At 51.3% G+C, this 18,467-nt stretch overlaps 4 protein-coding genes and 1 long non-coding RNA gene across 5 annotated transcripts; 2 read left to right on the forward strand and 3 right to left on the reverse strand.

Annotated features, from left to right (window-relative positions):
• Positions 1–457: 457 nt before the first annotated feature.
• Positions 458–3,588, reverse strand: LOC100909230 (late secretory pathway protein AVL9 homolog). The gene is given in 9 exon segments (XM_003745388.3): positions 458–1,285; positions 1,377–1,476; positions 1,568–1,672; positions 1,852–2,084; positions 2,174–2,326; positions 2,364–2,608; positions 2,703–2,895; positions 3,295–3,384; positions 3,487–3,588. Coding segments are annotated over 9 exon segments (1,380 nt in total). The 3' UTR covers positions 458–1,126.
• A 1,879-nt stretch (positions 3,589–5,467) lies between these two features.
• On the forward strand, positions 5,468–6,196 carry RpL29 (ribosomal protein L29). Its single transcript, XM_029112072.1, has 2 exons — positions 5,468–5,641; positions 6,086–6,196. Exons 1-2 carry the CDS (start codon positions 5,555–5,557, stop codon positions 6,194–6,196), a joined length of 198 nt encoding a protein of 65 aa, XP_028967905.1. The 5' UTR covers positions 5,468–5,554.
• A 1,921-nt stretch (positions 6,197–8,117) lies between these two features.
• mys (position-specific antigen beta subunit myospheroid) lies at positions 8,118–11,671 on the reverse strand. The gene is given in 7 exon segments (XM_029112081.1): positions 8,118–8,716; positions 8,838–10,140; positions 10,253–10,358; positions 10,484–10,946; positions 11,063–11,202; positions 11,303–11,442; positions 11,561–11,671. Coding segments are annotated over 7 exon segments (2,496 nt in total). The 5' UTR covers positions 11,628–11,671; the 3' UTR covers positions 8,118–8,439.
• Positions 11,672–14,879: 3,208 nt separating this feature from the next.
• On the forward strand, positions 14,880–15,460 carry LOC100897407 (uncharacterized). Its single transcript, XR_145564.2, has 3 exons — positions 14,880–14,973; positions 15,069–15,245; positions 15,320–15,460. It is a non-coding gene; the product is annotated as an uncharacterized LOC100897407 (long non-coding RNA).
• Positions 15,461–16,234: 774 nt separating this feature from the next.
• LOC100897556 (phosphatidate cytidylyltransferase, mitochondrial) lies at positions 16,235–18,403 on the reverse strand. Its single transcript, XM_003745391.1, has 8 exons — positions 18,055–18,403; positions 17,763–17,924; positions 17,548–17,665; positions 17,319–17,449; positions 17,049–17,216; positions 16,737–16,970; positions 16,530–16,625; positions 16,235–16,430 (listed from the first exon to the last, which is right to left on the reverse strand). Exons 2-8 carry the CDS (start codon positions 17,922–17,924, stop codon positions 16,341–16,343), a joined length of 999 nt encoding a protein of 332 aa, XP_003745439.1. The 5' UTR covers positions 18,055–18,403; the 3' UTR covers positions 16,235–16,340.
• Positions 18,404–18,467: the final 64 nt, after the last annotated feature.

Raw genomic sequence — 18,467 nt, forward strand, 5'->3', positions numbered from 1 at the left:
AGGAGGGCTCGGCAAGAAAACATTGCGCGAAAAGTCCAGGTCGATCCTCTGAGCTCGTGGCCTTCGTCGCTGAGAGACTGCAATCGCGAATGTACGCGAGCAGCCGGTAGATCGCCGAAGGATTCCAACGAATGTGATCGTAAGTCGTGGGAATTTGGCCTCATGCACGAGAAAATGTAGTGGGGTGAAACTATGAGCTTTGGACAATCAATGATGAAAATCGACGCCGCGACTTGAAAGCATGTTCGAACGAGGTTAAAGGACCGCATAGAGAAGTTTTCAGATCAGATTTATTCTTGAGATGGTCGTCTGTCCTAGAATTAAGGGCTCGAAGATCAGGCGGAAGCGCTCTAGCGCGCCTCGGATTACGGTGCAGCGCCCGTCCGAGAGCCGTCTGCCTCTGACCGGGACTGCATTGATGAAATTCGGAAAGGTCTGCTCTTCCCACCGATATCGGTCGGGAGCGGATCAAGATGCGGACTAGCGGCGGGAATGAGTGGTTTCGTTGAGCACTTGGAGAAGACACAAGTCCTTTGCGCAGAGATGAGACCTAGAATACCATGATGACTGCATCACTGGGTGAGTCACCTCTGTTGGATTTAGATCTTCACCGGTGAAGATCAGATAAGAGTAATCATATTCTCCTATCCGATGGGCCCGCTCATCTCTCATCGAATCTCTGAAACTGCTCATTGTTCAAAGGCCTCTGGCAGGGATGCTCCTCCCTCGTATCGGAAAAGTATACATATGACAACGAGACAAGACTCATAAGTGGGAGAGCGGACGATCATGGAGCAAGCGCACGAATAGCAGGCGAATAAGCATTCACACCCGTCAGGACAGATCGAAGCATTTGCGATCGCAGCCGATTTCTAGTACACATTCACAAGTTCCGTCGGCCTGCGTGGAATTCGCCGGAACTCCGGAGTTATCCTCATTAAATTTCTAAGCTACCGTTGCTCGAGCACAGACGCCTCAAGGTGTATCCCCCTCGATTCTCCTCGACTAATCAACCTAAGGGCCTATTCCTAAATACATGTCACTGGAACTTTTTCACAGGAATCATTCGTACTCTCTCCTACGCCGCGGCGAAATATTGTGCAAGAGACAGATTGTCGACTGCTAATCACGAGTTGTGGAAATGTGCCATCAGTCCTTTGGCGTGGTGGACGAGACGGAGTTTCACATCCTGCAGCGAGAGCTGCCCCGAACCCGGATGGCCGCCTTCAATCGGCCCGCCGGGTTTCGATTCTTCTTCGACACATGAATGAAGCCATCGAACGACCTGGGAATCGAAATCTCTCGTCAATCGATGCCGTTCGATCGTTTCGTAGCGGGCAACCGACCTTTTCATCCAAAACAATCATGGCACCTGCCTCATCACTTTTCTGGACTTCGTGGACGAACGCCGTTCCGTATGCAGATGAAAGTTTTTCGCTGAGGGAGCCGGAATTACTATTCTCTTGTATAACTAATCTGTAAATTAGAATTTAGGTCGGACACGTTCAAGTAAATCGTGGTGTGCGCCCCCATATGAGAATAGAATCGGTATCAAGCAAAATTTTACCTCAATCCGCAGAAATATGAGTTTAATTGCGATCGGAGCCATTCTTCGCTTCCCTCCCACTGGCACCGTGATTGCCGGCATGTCCTCTGTAACCAGTCCGCGAACCTAGATTGTATGAAATCGCGGCATGTGAGCATCTTTCATATTGAAGATCCTTCCCTAGGACAAGCCTGGTTACTACCCACTATTCTCACGACTCCTGCAATCCTCTCGACGAGACAGGCGATTCCGCATGGTGACCATCGTCGTTAGGTAGATGACAGGAGCCTTGGGGCTGCCCTCACCTCAGATCCGCTTGGGTCGGACTGACGATTTTCTCCAGAGCCTTGTCAGCGAAACTGAGGCTCCCACCCTCCACCAGCACGTCGAACTGCTCTCTCCACTTCTGCTTGTATAGTCTATTGGAAGCCCCGACGAAACTCTGCGCCCTCGTGACGATTGGATCTTCCATCATCGACAGAGTTATGTAGGGGAAGCACATATCGCCGAATGGCGTGGCCGCTTCGAGAGCCAGAATCTTGAGGGAACCGATAGCTTAGACTTGATGATCAACCATCTCGCGGGAGTTCCCCAGAATATTTCTGTGCATAGGCCTGGAATCTATACCTCGGAACACATCTCGTTTGTCGGTTGGTCGGAAGTGAGGAACAGTACTTTCCGCTGCAGCAGCCTCAACTTAAGTAGAGTCAGTAATTGCACATCGTATTTCAACAGGACGGTGCGCATCTCCAGAAGCAGATCATTCACGGTTCCCACGACCTGTTCGGGGTGGGAAAGGACGGAGACTCCCATGAACAAGGGTCTTGAGGGGATTCATGATCTCACTAACAACGGATATCGAGTCCCGTCATGATCCTACCTGACAGAGACCCTCGTAAACCCCCTCGAGAATGGCGGTGTCCTGATGTTGAATGTAAGCGTGAGCGATGGGCTCAAGTTTGGCTGCGATTGTACGCCAGGCCGGGTTGAAGTTCCGACCGCTCTGGCCGACCACGCATATCGATTTTTGGATCGCACTCCGCGTCACTTCAGGATCCATCTCTACAACGACACAGAAAACGGGTATAGTACAAGGAATGTTTCTTTCTCGTTCGCAATGGGGGCAATGGAGAATTCACTTCGAATAATATTCCACCTTTGTATGAAGCTGAATCCACCTGCTTGTAGGAACACACCCCCCACATGGCACATTCTTCTGCGTTCCCGAATCGGAAATACACCGTATCCGAAGCAAAGTTGTGGGCTCCATCTGGCAGGCCGATGGGTGCCAAATAAGATGTCATCCATAATTTGTCGGCTTCCCGTATGGGGGGATGGCAGAACTCGATCTGAAAAGCATTCATCTTCGATTTTTCATCATGTTTGGGACGCTGCGCCGTTCTAATCCCCAACGGAGCCGGAGCGGATGTGCAAAGAGAAAAAGACTTCAGAGTTCAGGGTTTGGAAGATCTGAGCCGGCAGCTCCGACGAGCAGCTCCGATTCTGCCGCAGATCTGAAGCCAGAGGGATTTCAGGACCCTCGTGATAGGTGGATCTCTCGATTCCGATTGATCATCTCTGGTACAAACACAGTGTCACATGAGATTCCGCCGTCGACATCTATCTAATGAGGCTCGTCGGAGCGTAGAACACTGTCGCCTCCGGGAAAGACCCGGCGTTCCGCGTTCAGGAGTAGCTCCACTCACACCCGTCAGAACCCGCTGAAGGAGGTATAATATTTCTCTGACCTGATATCCTTTAGAATGGTGGAACCCAACAACTGCCAAATATATCAGCTGGTTATCGTCCATCACGTCATGATATGTTGTTGTCGGCGGCTAACTTTGCTTCTCTCGCGATGGGACAGTTCAATATCCTCACTTCTCTCTCCCACCGGCTGGGCTCCTGTCTAGCAGCTCGAATGCACGGCGGGCACACACCCAGCTCATATCAAAAGCCAGAGCATAGGGCTCCTGCGGACCAGAGTACACAACTCGCGATCGCTGCATGTCCGCGGACACATATCTCGCGGGAGATCTCATTGTTTAGATCAGGGCCCTCGCCCTGCATTGTGTAGGTCGGGAGCCTGGCTTACGGCCCGCCACAGTCCGACATATCAGTCGGATGAGGGAATTTTTCGGAGCCCCAAGACGCGGGCGGCCGGATAATTTGTTTTTCAGGCGAGGAGCAACCGAATGAGATCGCCGGCGTCGAGGGATCTTCACTATGTGATCCGGGGGCGGCTTAAACGATTGCCAGAGCGGCGAGCGGAGTTTCCTAGTTTACGGCAACGAAGTAGCGGTGAGAGATCATGACAGTTCTTACAGCACCGGGTAGCCAGGAGCGAACGGAAAAACAGTAGGTTGAGAATATATATTTTACCCCATCTATGTGACGCGCGCAATTCAGATGATCGAGATCGAGAAATGCCTACGAAAAATCGCCTGAAGAATCTGTTGAGTTTCCTCCCTGTTTTTTCGTTCGATCTATTTCAGGAAGATGCATGAACGTCCCCCAGTCCACATGATAGGTGCATCTTCATCGCTCATGCGCGGCAGGTTTATCTTCGCTTCTGTCTATCTTTCCACCTCACTGATGTGACATGTGTGTCTTCCCTATTTTTCGACTGACCTTCCCCGCGCGAGAAGCTTTTGCTTGATTTTCGTACGTCTAATGAAAAGGAATACCAGAATGCCGCCTCTCTTCGGCCCGCTCCGCCTGTAGTGAAGTCGACGATTGAGAATACGTATTTCGGCACGAAGCTCGGCTCGACAGCGCGCGAGGCGCGCGCGGGGGGTTCAAGCGTACCGGCTCATTAATGACCAGCTGTCGAGCGCGGCCGAGGGCCGCACTCACCGGTGTTAAGCGCTTGCAAGCATGAGATACGGTTGCAGGGACTTTGTAACCTTGTGTACTGAACATGACGATTCTTCAAAAACCATTGAGAGATTGAGTGAAGAAAACCACGTCGGACGGGGATGTATCGAACGTCGGAGACAGTTAGGCTCATGTCACGGATCCAGTTCATATAAGACAGGGAGACCGATCAGCGCATGTCTTCTTTCCTGTGACGGTGATAATCTCTCTCGAGGCGACTCGAAGGGGAAAAAAAACGAGCAACGAAGTCGGGGGATCGAGGATCGGGGAGTCGGGGTGGAACCGTACAGTATCCGCCCGATTCTCGGATGTTCATCGTACTGATCAGGAGAGAAAATCGATGAAAAAAATCCTCTGAATTATTCCGTTCCGTTTGACATTCGCTCGTAGACGCCTCCAGAATTGGTCTTATTGTACAGTTACAGGGTGTCACTAGATTGCGCGTTAGAAAGTTTCACACTGTTGGCCATGAGTGCGTAATTTTTCCGAATTGCGGCCCGCGGCTCTCGCCGACGAGCCAGTGCGACCCGTCAGAAAATTGTGGTGAACCCCCCTTGTTTGAATCCGTCTCGGGGGTGAAGGAAACACGTCAATCGGGGCCGACGTTGATCCCGAGCCCACTCACTCAGATGGAATTGCAACGATGTTGGAGAGCCAGCGGCGAACGGCCGTCAGCGGAGAAGGGGAGCCTTCGAAAATAGGCTGATAAACATCCTGTCTCCAGGGCTCGGTTTCGAGCCGGGGATAGGTTGCCGGAGGCAGATGGATGCGCTTGCTAGGAGGGTAAAGCGGAGAGCCCAATGTATAAGATTGATTATGCGTAGCCTTTGCATGCTCAACATTCTAAAGAACGTTCTTTCGGATGACGCCGATGCGGTATGCCCTCGACTGCTTCTTCTTGTCCTAGCTGCCAGATGTTTAAGTCACTCTGGATTTTATCCGGAAGTTGTGTTAAAATGAGGCTCCGCATTATCTACGAAGATTCGTGGATCGGTCGTTTCGAATTCGCGCGCTCTAACGGCTGCTTAGGTTGATACAGTGAAGCATCATGGCCGCCCTTTTCGTTTCGTCAGCCCTGCGGCACGTGTCGTGAAAACCGACTTAAATAGCGAAAACTTGAAGTAGGGTACCATGGCGAAGTCAAAGAATCACACTTCCCATCACAACAATAGGAAGGACCACAGGAACGGGATCAAGAAGCCGAAGCGCAATCAGACTGTAAGTTGAGAATCTAAGCAGAAGAACTTCGATGATCGAGATCGAAAACGGTTGTCGCCCGGGTCTAAGGCTGGCTTCACGCTAGAGCTAGCCTGTTTTTTTGCAATGTCTTTCGCTGGGATGGAGCAGGGCTTCGTGTCTGCCATTTTATTGGAGGGTAGTTCGGCCTGTCGACGGGGTGGCCGCCTGCGGCTTCGCAAAGGATCCGTCGATCGGGTTCGGTCCCGAGCAATCGATTAGATATCTACCGTGTATTATTCGGGATCCATGTGTACACCCCCTAAGCAACGAGTAATCTCTGAAGGCTGATAGTGAGTCTTGATGGGCCTAGCCGTCAAGCTGTCTCTCTGATTATCACGTTACCAGATATCTAGATACTTGAGCCTCATCTCTGACCCAGGATGTCTGATGTCTATCATTCTAAGTTCTCATCCGAAATCGCAGGAATCGATGAAAGGATGCTGTCCGAAGTTCCTCCGTAACCTCCGTTACATCAAAGCTGGAACCCGCAAAGCATTGAAGGAGCAGAAGGCCGCCGCCATCGCCAAGAAGTGAATAAAGTCGCCTTCGGTCCGATCTTGATCAGGAGTCTTTCTTTCGAGAACGTCTACTCTTTTGAACGAGGTCCTCCTTTTTTCCTTCCATGTCTCCGTCGGTATATCTCGATCGTTCCAGCTCCTCCCCGGTTGCCAATGGAATCTCATTATACTCAGCCATCTTGGAAGCATCAATATTCCTGAGCATGAATTATTGAGGTTCGAAGCTCGCTTCGAAGGATGGGACTCTGGATTTAGTGCACGCAATTAAGAAAAGTGCCGCTGCCGGCGGATTTCGTCTTCTTCAGATCGGAGAGAATCCTATGGTTGGGTCATTTGCTGTCACCCTGATGACGTCGGGTACCGGACGGAGGAGCTCTTCTTCCCCGCTCCATAAGGGCAATTATCTTTCTCCGACGGAATATTTCGGATAACATTGATTCCGCGCGTGTGTACCGGATCATCTGTTTTTCTCAGCATCTCAAATTCAATCGATCTCGGATCGGCTCACAGTGAACCTGAGGGAAATATGCAGATAAATGAGACAAACCCCACAATCGGTCCAAAGAAAAAAATCCCCGCTGTATGTCCGCCCTCTTGGACTCAAATGGCAGAATTCCCGGTTCCATGAGGTTTTCGGGACTGCGTCGGCACGTCCTCACTTCCTCGACGCCGCGCCGTGGTGATCGAGTTCGGGATCCTCAAGAGCGGTAATTCGGGGGCCATGTCCAGGCATGAGCATCTCACACGAAATACTTCACATACGATGTAGCTTAATTCAGCGCTTCTATCCACCTTGTCAAGAATTTTCACTATGAAGTTCCGAATTGTTTATGATATAGCGGTTCTGAAAGACGGAATCGAAGTCCCGGGTCGGAGAGGATGTCAATCATCAACGCGAATCGAAGAACTTGGGGGAGTCCCGTGACATTCTTCACCGGGCCCTCGGGCTCCCGACGATAGCCAGGGAATGGATAATGGGTGGAGGAACACGTGTAGCTCTGGCAGTGTCTTTCGACTGCTCACTCCTCAGTCTCCTGAGGGCAGGAACAGCGATGAGCTTGTGCGGAGCAGGTTATATACAAGTAGCGGCAGTTCCTCTTCCATTGAGAAAGAACACGAGCTCTCTCCAGTTCAAGAACTCGCTGCATTTATTCATTTGATCATTATAATTAATAATTTTCAGTTTCAATTATTACTCCTAGTGGATTAGAGGCGGTAGCATCATTATTTACTCAAATCATTCCTCTTTTATATTCATATCTTGATCCCTGTCGTCCATGGGTTCCTCTCATTGATTCATTCACGCGAGTTCCAAGAGCATGGCGCTCGAGACGCTCCGAAAACATACCATTCCTAAATCACATTTCCGAGGGAACCGAAATATCATCTCTGATCGTTAGAGAAGGTCCCGTGCGTTGGCCAGATTCGCCGAAATCGTTCGAAGAGAAGCACTGACTTGCTCGTCGGCTAGAGGTAAAGAAGGCACGAAGTAAGCAAGGCTCGTCTTTCAAAAGAGAGAGCTTCAGGCACATTAAGCAGGACAATGATAATGCAGCGGGATGATATATATGCAGGACTCTCTGACGGGTCTTCGAGGAAAAGGTTGAAAGACAAAAGTCATCGTCATCGGTCTCCCTTGACGAACCTGCTGGGTCAGCTGTTGCGCTTTTCAGGGCAGCTCTCGTTCATGGAGCGGATTGAGGCGAATCCGTTGACACACATGAGTCAACTAGATAGTGGTATCCTTATGAGACGGAACGAATTTCCCTCTTCTTCGAGTTCTCCGTGAGCCCACCTAAGAGTCGATGGCCGGTCGAAATGAGCGAGACTCCAGATAGGGGAGCTCATTCTCTGGCGTTCCGCCTGCTCTTAGGCAAACGACGGGTCAAGACATGATTAAGATCGAGAGCAATGAGGGAAATCTTGTAGGTAATTACATTTATTCGCCGGAGGGTTTTGTGAAAATCAGCACAACGGGAGAGCCCCACCGTCAGTGAAGCATTCGCTCGTCCGCTCGACCGTCCCATCGTCATCGCAAGTTAAATAAGGTAGGAAAAGTAAGAAATAATCAGAGGTTACCAACACTTTGCTCTTTGTGCTTGACTCCTGAGAGCCGTTCCGTGAATGCTGACCGGATCGTCTGGCGACGCTCCGCTCGATTATTGAACTCACAAACGTCGTTCCTATGTTCCTGCGTCTCTCTGTCTACCTATCTATCGGTCCTTCAGTCAAGAAAAGCCCACTGGATGTTTCGCCACTCTATCTGCCACCTCCGTACGTCGGATTCTTGAATGTGGTGATCGCGCGTTTGTAAATCGGGTTCTCACCAGTCCCGAATCTGGCTTGTTTGCTTTCGTCTTTGAATTTGGCATATTCTCTCCTATCATGGATCGTGGTCAGCAGCTTCCAGATAAGCAGCAAGAAGAGACCGATCAACACAATACCCAGGATGACAGCGATGATGATCGCTAGAATATCGACAGGCTCGGCGCATTCTTTATCCTTGGCACGTACCGAATACTTTCCATTCTCTTCCCTGAAACAGCAAGCAGTTATGAGTGACTTATGCGATCGAAAATGAACGCATATTGTGAGGAGTGACACAGCAGTCACGGAGCGTACAATATCAGCCACATGAGCCGATCAGAGGAACTTGCCTATAGACGAATGTGATTTTGCAATCTTGTGCGTCTCTGAATATGCACAATTTGTCTCCTTTGTCCTCGTTGTAGTCCAGAAGCGGACTCTTGATCGTGATGAATTGATGATCGCATTTCTCATGACACAACTCTTTGGTGTCGTAGCGGCGTCCAGGATTGTCAGGGAACTGTTGACACTCGACGCAATCCTTAAACTCGATACATTTGCCCGGACAGGTGGGACATTCCCCGCATGTGTCTCCGGTGAAGTCTTGCTCGCAAATACACTTGCCGCAATGACATTTTCCATGCCCATTGCAAACTCCGCCGTTCGCCGTCAAGCAGCGCTCGTTCGAAGTGGCACAGCTACAGTCAGCGCCTTCCCAGCCGGGTTTGCAAACGCATTGTCCACAAACGCAGGTCCCACGGTCTTCACCGCCGCAAAGTTTGTTATTGTGACGATCGCATGAGAAATTGTCACACTCGCAGAATCTGCCCGTGATGATTTCAAGAGGCGAACTCCTTTCGTTGCAACGACATTCTCCGCAGTGGCATTCACCACGACCTGAGCAGAGTCTGCTTTCGCCTGCAGCCCTGCAAGTTTCCTCTCCGACTTTCGACTTATTCGAGTCTTCGCATTCACAGAACTTCCCGCTGTGACCGTCGTTGCATTGACATATACCGCATTGATGAGTGCCGACGCCGTTACAAAGCGGTGATCGAGGTGTTCCGGGAATACTTTCGCAAGCACAAGCGCAGACCATCTCGAGATCGATGGTGAGCTTCTCGCTCAGGCCGACGGGTGAAATGGTGATAGTTCTCTTCCAATCCTTCGGGTCCTTGGGACACTTCTTCAAGTCTATAATAGCATCGAACTGGACCTGATCGCCCACTTTTATCTTGTCGCACTTGTTCGTCTCCATGGGTTTGGGTGCGTTCGTGTCCAAGCATTTCGATTGGAAGGAGACCTTTATGAATGTTTCGTCGTCTTTCTGCTTGGGCTGCTCTTTCTCGATTTCGTATTCCCTTCGAATTTCGTAAGTCATCTCGATCTGGGAGGTAATACGTTGGTATTGCTCCTTGACGAGATCGACTACATTCGAAGAGTCGTTGGCAAGCTTTCCGTGACTGCAACCTTCGAGCATGTTGGCGAGCTTCGAGTAAATAGATTCTTGATCTTCGGTGACTGCGAATATTATGCTGATTTTGTTCTCTTGGATCTTCGAGTTTATCTGGCTGAGGGACGGATAATCCAATTTGTCGCTGTGCGTGTACTCATTCGAGACCAAATGACACTGACCGTCATTCGGTGTCACAATGCCTGGAAAAGTCGCTGTCATGAACACTCCATCTCTTTCCCGGAGCTCTCGGATCGAAATCGTACCGGTTATCACTGATCGCATCGCTGCGTCCGCGTCAGTCTGAATGCTCACCTCCGAGTTTACCATCACCCGCATAATGGAAACCGGCGTCGGTGGAGAAGAGCAGGAGACGCCGGGCGTTTCTCCTCCACGCGATCTCCTTCTCGCAAACGACCGCCTGCAAGGAAGTGATCTTGATATCATGCTCCTTCCGTGAAAGGTCCTCGAAAGACTCCGCATGGATCTCCGTGCTCGAGTCCGGAACGAATATATGTGCGCCGATGTTGGAGCATGAGATCTCACCTGCATGATGGCATCGAATCCACCTTCGGGAGCGTCCAGATTCCCAGAAACGTTTGCAGCTTGCACCTAGAACCATCTCCCGTTAGTTCCGATTGCGGCGGGTTTCCCGAATCGATTCACGGGGAACCACCTCGACAAACAGACACTAACCTCGGCCACGAATCGCTGGGTGTTTCCAGTCAGGGCGAGATGATTCCGAAAACCGTAAGGAGGGACGCACTTAGTACAAGGTTCGTTCAGTTTTTCGGGTACCATGCTGACGTAAGGCATGACGACTTTGTCGACGAAGGATCCGAAGCCCAAGCGGAAATTGCGGGTGATTTTGTTCATTTCGTCACCCAACTCTTTGCCGAGCTTCGCAAGCTTCTCCTTATCGTCGCTCATAGAGTTCGACAGATCCATCAGATAATAGAGATCAACGGGATAATCTTCGGCTTGCCTGAACAAGATCGGCACGGTGTGACTGCAAAAGGATGCTTGCTAGATGAATGCCAGCAACGCCGTAGATCCACTGGGTCGTCTCCGAGACATCGATTTTATAAATTTTCAATAGGCCGGACTCCGTGAGCTCTAACGCACCTCACGCCGGGCCGCAGCTTTAGTGTCAGCCTCTGGGGCTTGAGTTGTACAATCGTTTCCGCATTTGTGGAGCGTGGCTCAGTCAGGTTTCTATCTTCGACAATGTGTACCTCCTGAGTTTTCTGATCGTCGAATTCCCCCTGCAAGTTTTCAGGACAGTCCGCATGAACCCGCATTCTGAAAGAGCGTTCTTGAATAGACGGAATTATCCGCGAGCTGCCTGAATAAGTGGAAACTAACTTTGCATTTTTCTCTGTGTATGACGTGAAGATCGCATCGGGAACCTTCGTAGGATTCCTTGTTGCACCAGGAACACAGAGGCCCGGCCTGGAGGCAGTCTTTGCAAGTCCTCTGAGTCATGCAGACGTCGGCTGCTCCATCTGCAATCACAGGTCTAATTACTCAATATATCCACCACGATGATTCAGCGGATGTCCGAAACAAGCATTCGTCAGGTCTCGAACCCCGGACTCCGGGGGAGTTTTTTTTCTCAATTACCTTGGGTGGACTGAGCATTGACCGCCGCGGTCAGGAACAACGCAGCTAGAAGCCACGGAGACTTCATCTCCTCCACGGATACGATTTTTCGGTGTTCGATCTAAAATTCAAGAGCAATTCGCAAGAATTCGGAGCCGTGACAACAGGGGTGAGGCGATGCGTCCGACCGAGACAGCAGACAGATTTCTCTTCCGAATAAAATCGCGGTTCATCGTGGGAACATTTGCGCGCGTGGGCTTCCTCCAAAACAGGAAACAGCATCGTGTTTTCTCCGGTCAGAACCTAGGGGCATATTACGGATGAATCGAGCAAAATCGGGAGAATCAGCAGCACCTCGTAGAAAAACTGTCCGAAATCGGGGAACGGAACCCGTTGGGGCTGTTTATTCAAGCCGAGCTGAGGCCTTGTCTGCCGCCTACGTTGCCCGCTGTTAAGGGAATAGAGCGAATATTGAGCAACCCACTTTCCCTGGCTGTGTTTACGAACAACACGGAGGCCATTGGAACTCTACAGGGGATGGAGGAATCATCTCGTACCAATATCTTAGTCGCGTACTCTGACAGCTTCGGAGCATATTCGGCCGGAGAATGTGAAAACATTGAGCTTATTGGAAACTATATAATTCGCTCTGAAGGGTGAGCGGTAACGTTCGCCCTCTATGCCAGGGGAAGATCTCCGCCCTCATGGAGGAGTCTGCGGAGTTTCTCGCGCTGGCTCTAATCGTCACATAACATATATGATCAGAATGACCAGGCAAGCCTCCCCAAATGCTTCTCCGAGCCGTGATGATTGTAATGGGTCGGACTCAGGACGGAGAATCATGAATTTCGCTCTCGGAAAATGCGAATGCATCATCATATCAAAGGGAGATCGCCGGACTTCCACAGTAGTCGGGCTCGACGACGACGACGATAAGCGGAAAGCCGGAGCAGATCCACGGCGAAGTTCGATCGAGCGGTCCTTATAAGGGGAATCGCTCATTCCCGTCGGTCAGTCGATACACATCCAGCTCTGCTTGACGCTCAGGTCTAAGGCAGATCTTTTAATTCCGTCACTCACTCTACTCTGCCGCGAGGTCGGCTGAGGCGAATATGGCTCTAGTAAGAGTGGTGAACCGCAGAAATCGATGACGGTCGCTTAGTCATTCTGCAAAGCGCCATGCGAACCTTTCCTGGGATTCTTTACGATATCGAGTCACAGCGTCTTTCTCTCTTCACGGCTTAAGGAAACGCCGACGCGTTTCAAATGCTAAAGCTTCAGCTTTTGATTTCTACGTCCGAGACAGCCGCTGAAGTACCCCTGTGGGCTGGTAGTCGAGCCTCCTCCAGGGACCCTCCCGGAATCGACTGCGAAATGTTCCCGAGAAATTCAAGAACCCCCGACTCTCTCGTATCGCGCTACAAGTCGAGAAGATCAAGGGGAGCTCTCGCCGCGCGATGCCGACAATGCATGATTCTTGACTCAGAGACTCGTGAACTCTACTGCGGTTGGACTGCAGTGTGCAGCTCAGAACGGCGCAAGTGACAGTATGGGAACAGCATGGCTTACCACAAGTCAAGGAACTCTCCGAGGTTTCTCTCTGAGAACAAGAGCGGGGAGCGATCTGGGGAAAGCCACAACATTCACTTTGCCGGTCCACTAGTCCATCACTGAGAACTTGGAAGCTTCCGAAGCGGCGTGAATAGGAACTCGCACCGTATCACTGCGTGCTTCTCGATGGCGAACAACGCTCGTCAGACTTTCAGCTCTTTGTTGTTCCCAAAACGGTGATGGGTCTCTTCTCGATATGGCAGGCCGCCAGGAGTGGCGGTCATAAGAGAAGCATGGCGAGTTTTGTTCGCAACGCGCCGCTGTCCCGCGCGTTCGCCAACTTCGAGCAGCTCCCGAGAGCCACTTCAGTGTCCTGCGGCGTGGTCGATTAGAGATCGCTGTCTTGCATTTCCCCGCATGGTGGAATTCCCGAGCGAGTATGGCGTCCAAGATAGGTGCGTCCGAAAATTAGGAGCCAATGCTCCGGAGTACTCGACCGCCTGGAGCCGAAAAGTTGTCGGTGACATCGGACCAAAAAGTTTCCCAGCCATCTCCCGGATCGGGGCTCGGGGCTGACATCTCGATCGTCCGGCACGGAATACGCTCACGGGAGCAGGGAATGGGCTCAGAGCGAGCTCATCGAACCATCCAGGGATCCGAATCGAGACGATGAATTCTCGCGTTGATCGGCTTGGAACTAGAGTTCCGGGGGAGATGTGCTGCGGCTCCGCTCACAGTCAGCGCGCATTCGTCAGGGCACGCTACTCCTCTGGCGTTGCTCGAATCTGATATAGCCCCAGCTTGGATCAATACTTCCCGCTACGATTTTCCAGAGCATTGAAATCGTCGAGGAGACAAGTTCGTTGACTTGGCACGGTCTGTTCTCCATCACATGGGGCCCCACCGTGCGTGGGTGCGGGAAGATAAGCCGGCGAATTTCTCCGCCAACAAGCCGACTTAGCGGCAAACCATAAGAGAGAAGAACTGCGGCAAAGCGCTTCTTGGTATAGCGGCTCCCTTATACCCTTGGTCGTAAGTGAGTGTCGATGTGTCAGCAAGGCCCTTCATGAGAACTCTCCCTTTCGCGACCCATACACGTCCGGTGATGGATCAATCGACCCGGAATCGAGAGAGTTGTCCGAGAAACTGATCTATTGTGTCTCTTTCGTCGATTGGAACTTCGTTCCGATAAGCGCTTTCGGCGACTTCGATTGGGACTTCTCGTCAAAATTTCGAGTAGAACAATAGAATCGTATCGAATACTCGAGCACGGCGTCTGCCCCACTGAGCTTGGCGCATATCAGCTAGCATCGCCAAGTCCAGTATATGCGCGTCGCAAACTCCGTCCGGAGGATCTCAGCTTGGTCAATGAGAGACCGGCCTGAATGTGGCCGGAGTAATTGAGACTGAACGATGCAGTCTGACCCAGGGAGTCGCCTCTGGAATCATTGATCTGTAGTCGAGTAGAGTCTAGAAGAAGAGCGGTCGGTCTGGGAGCCACCTCGGAGATGTCGATTGAGGAATTCCATTTCTGCTACCTTCACCGAGAACAAATACGTGTTCTCCATGTCACCCACACGTTGTACTTTATGGGCTGATGTGCAAATCGTGCGCGTCTACGGAATGAGCTAGCTCTTTGGGAGTCCTTGGGAGCCGCCGTGCGGTTGTGGGATGGGGGTAATCCATGATGAGACCAGTATTCTCCTCCCAATCTTGATATCTATTTAGAGACGGTTGAGTCCCGGCGATCGCCCGAATCAGCTGGAACCTCCAAGGGAAGATCATCACCATCATTGTATTCACCCTCCAAGGGTTCTTGGTGGAGAGCTAGTTTGCGTGATCCGTGTTCGCATCCCACTGAATTATCCTACGACCCTGAGGCTGTAAGCTGCACAAAGCCAACACACCAGAGTATGGCGGGGGGCTCTTCGATCGAGCGGGCGGAGCGGCCGATATTCACTCTTATCGACCATTCCAGGACGTCGCGGGAATAATCCATTGTTTCGATTCTGACGAACAGATTCAAGATGATGGAACCAGCGAGACCCCTCCGGATACTCAGGAGGATAGGCGTTGTGTTCCCGGTTTTTGGTTTCTGCATCGTCTTCGGTACCTATCTTGAGAGACAGCAGCGGAAAAACTACACCAGATTCCGGTGAGCGAAAACGTCTGATGTCGGAATTGGATGGTTTTTGGATGAATTCAATGAATTTTTCATATTGCTTCCAGCGGCCAGAGCCAGCTGTACGGCAAGCCGTCCAAACCGGGAGATCCCCTACCATGGGAGTGACAGAGCCGACACCCGTGCGACGGAATGACGGAAACTAGTTCGCTTGATAAGCTGTTTATATAAAGTGAGATCATACAGTTCGCAGTTTGTTATCTTTCAACCGCTGCGCTCTCTCGTGGAACATCTAATGTCTTCAGTCGTTGGGAGACTCTAAGAGAGAATGGCTCGAGACAGTGTCTAGATTCTGCTCCGGCTTCGTCCATGAGACGGCGGAAAACGCCGAAGTCATGCTGACGGGTCTTCCAGAGCGGCGGAGTGAAGTCTATCGGTGTCACCCGCGGAAGCTCCTCCCGGAATGTCTGGGGTCGAGCTCCGATCATCGAGATTCCCGATCGCTCGTTGAAAACTCAGCGTTTCGATGAGTCGTATCGTATCCCCGTCGCCTTTCGATCCAAACAGTGTGACTCGGTCTCTGAATAGCTTTCGCGCACGGAGGAGCATCGATGCCCAATATCACCCTCCACGTCCTGCGACGATAAGAGGGCAAAAGGAAATGTGTGTTCTTTTGAGATGATCGAGATGATTACCGATACGGAGCGAAGCTTTCACATTGAGGCATTCGTGCAACACAGCGTCCAGTCCTTCCGGGGCAGTCGCGGTCCGTTTATTCCGCCCGAGTACTCGGCGTTAATTACAGATCGATCTTGCGAACCCCGCTCCGACTCCTACTCTTGGTAATGCCCTCCCGCCGCGATATCGATGCTCCTTTGGGGATGAAGATTTTTCGCGGAAATTCGCGGCCTCCATTGAAACTCTTTGAAGAGTAGCCGGAAGTTTCCGCGAAAATTCGCGGAAAAATGGCGGTCCGCGAAAAATCTTCAGCCCTACTTATCATTGACCTGGCCCTCCAATCGGTGCAGAAGCCTTTATTTGTTGGTCTGAGTCTTGTCTCAGAGCGTCCAGCCTATGACTCGAATGATTGCAGTAAGAAATTCCTCTAACGACATTCATAATTCATCTTCACGACTTCCTCCTCTGACTAGAAATCATCTTCCCGATCTTCTTCATAACGTACTCCGTCGCGATGATTGGTCCAGACGTCAGCAGACCCTGTGAACATGTAAGCCAGAGGAAGTCAAATCGACAAGGATGGCGATTACCCGACGAGCAGGCACTCTCAGACGACGAGGTATCGATTTTGGGACTCACCTTGAGACTTTGTCCAAGTGCCGGACCTCTCACGATGGAGCGGACGCTTCTGTGAACGATGTCGGCGCAGAGTGATGATGGATTCCGCGCAATAGACTGCCGAATAGCAATACATGAGAGTAGATTTCAGCTCGAGCCATTTCAGTCGATTCTCGCAAAATGTCTGATTGAAACAGAGCTGTTCCCGGGGACCTCATCTGGTCCTACCTTGAGTACATCTTCTACGTCCTTGTGCCGATTATCGCCAGGTCGCCATTTAGTGAGGAGTTGATGCTGGACCGATTTTGGCAAAAGCTCGAGGTGGTGCAATCTAGCTGCCTGGGAGAGGTCCTGATGCACTTGAGAAGAACCCGGGGACCACTCCACCGTGGTCATCGAGGTCAGGAACGGAGAGTAGATGTCTTCGAACTCCCTCATAGCAGGTTTCACGATGTTTGCTACCTACGGAAGAAGATTTTCACGATTCGAACCACTGGAATGGGGGGTTATTGAGCGTCTCCCGATGTTCGCTCCCCTCACCTTGTTCTTGTCCTCCCCGAACAGCATGCGGAAGTCCCCATCGTAGGAAAGTCGTGTGATTCTGATGAAAAGATCTTGCAAGGAGAACGTCTCAGGCAGAGTGAGCAGAGCGGTGTGCAGCGCGCTCCTCAGATTCATGTCTTGGGCCATGCTCATCTCGGTGTCCACCTGCGGCAGTCGGTCAGTCATCAGGGATCGGGAATCGAGCTCCGATCTCGTTCGCCGCCGAACGAAAATAGGGGCTCGCATAAGCTCAGGACCTCAACTCACATCCGTGATGTAATTTATCGGCTTGTGCATCCGGCCAGCTGTATACAACACGTCCCAGTCCAATAGGTCCGAGATAAGTCGATCTTTCGAAATGACTCCGTACTTCAAAAGTTGCTCATCGATCCGGACAGCTGCAAGAGGATTGTGGGTCAAGTGGAAGAAAAAGCTCTTCCGAAAAGAAGAATTCTCGGCATGAGTCGGCTTTTGACTCAAGCTCGGTAGAACTCACCTGTGTTGTAATAGACGTATGCGGGGGCGTCGTTTAGTCGCGATATAAAGGCGGGACCGAAGACTCTGACGAATGAATAATGGTGGGGATTCCTCTGCAAATTCTCCGAATGGAACTCCTGCAAGGATTGCGATCACGCACGATGAAAATAAGGGTGAGAGGATGACCATACGCATGCCGGGCGAGTTCGCGGGCGTTTCGCAGCTTGAAACAACCTTTGGATTATCTACGACGAGGATCAGGTCAAGCATGTTGTCCCTCGAATAATTGTTGGCTTGCTTGAAAGCTGCACTTCCATAGGCAAAAGCCGCTGAGACCGATGGAAGGCTCGATAATATACTCCGTGAAGCTAGGACAGGGAGTGAGGCCGCCATCATCTGTAATATGATGTATATGTACTTTGATCGAAGGCTGTTCGGCCCAGAGGGGAAGTTCTCCGAGGCTGACTATGTTTTCTGCGGAAGAACGCACATGTCACGGGATTATTAGCGATGATCCACCCCTCACCTGGATTCGTCTTGGAACGACTCGGTGATCAGAATGGAAATTCGGTACATTGAAGTTCGAAAGGTCGGCTCAACCGATGTTGCATAGGTCCGAGAGGAATTCGTCACCGACTTGATCGCGCGGGAGTCAGAACAGCTCAGACCCCTGGTCGCCGATTCAAGACAGTATTGAGCGCACGGAACGATTTCAGGTCAATGGCTCAGGGTGCTCACAGGCCGATGCGGAGAGTTCCTCGCGCAGACTTTCTCGATGGATACGGAGACCACGGGAACCACAGCTGATACTTCGACGGATCGACGCAGACCTCGCGCTGTCTCGCCGATCGTCGAACGTTTTCAAATTCCGCGCGCCTGTGCTGCAGCACCACCCGGTGGATGTTAGCCGAACTAATGCGATTGCGGTTGGTTGTATTG

The sequence above is a fragment of the Galendromus occidentalis genome, unplaced genomic scaffold, assembly GCF_000255335.2.
Source record: "Galendromus occidentalis unplaced genomic scaffold, Mocc_1.1 scf7180000077483, whole genome shotgun sequence".
NCBI lineage: Eukaryota > Metazoa > Arthropoda > Arachnida > Mesostigmata > Phytoseiidae > Galendromus > Galendromus occidentalis.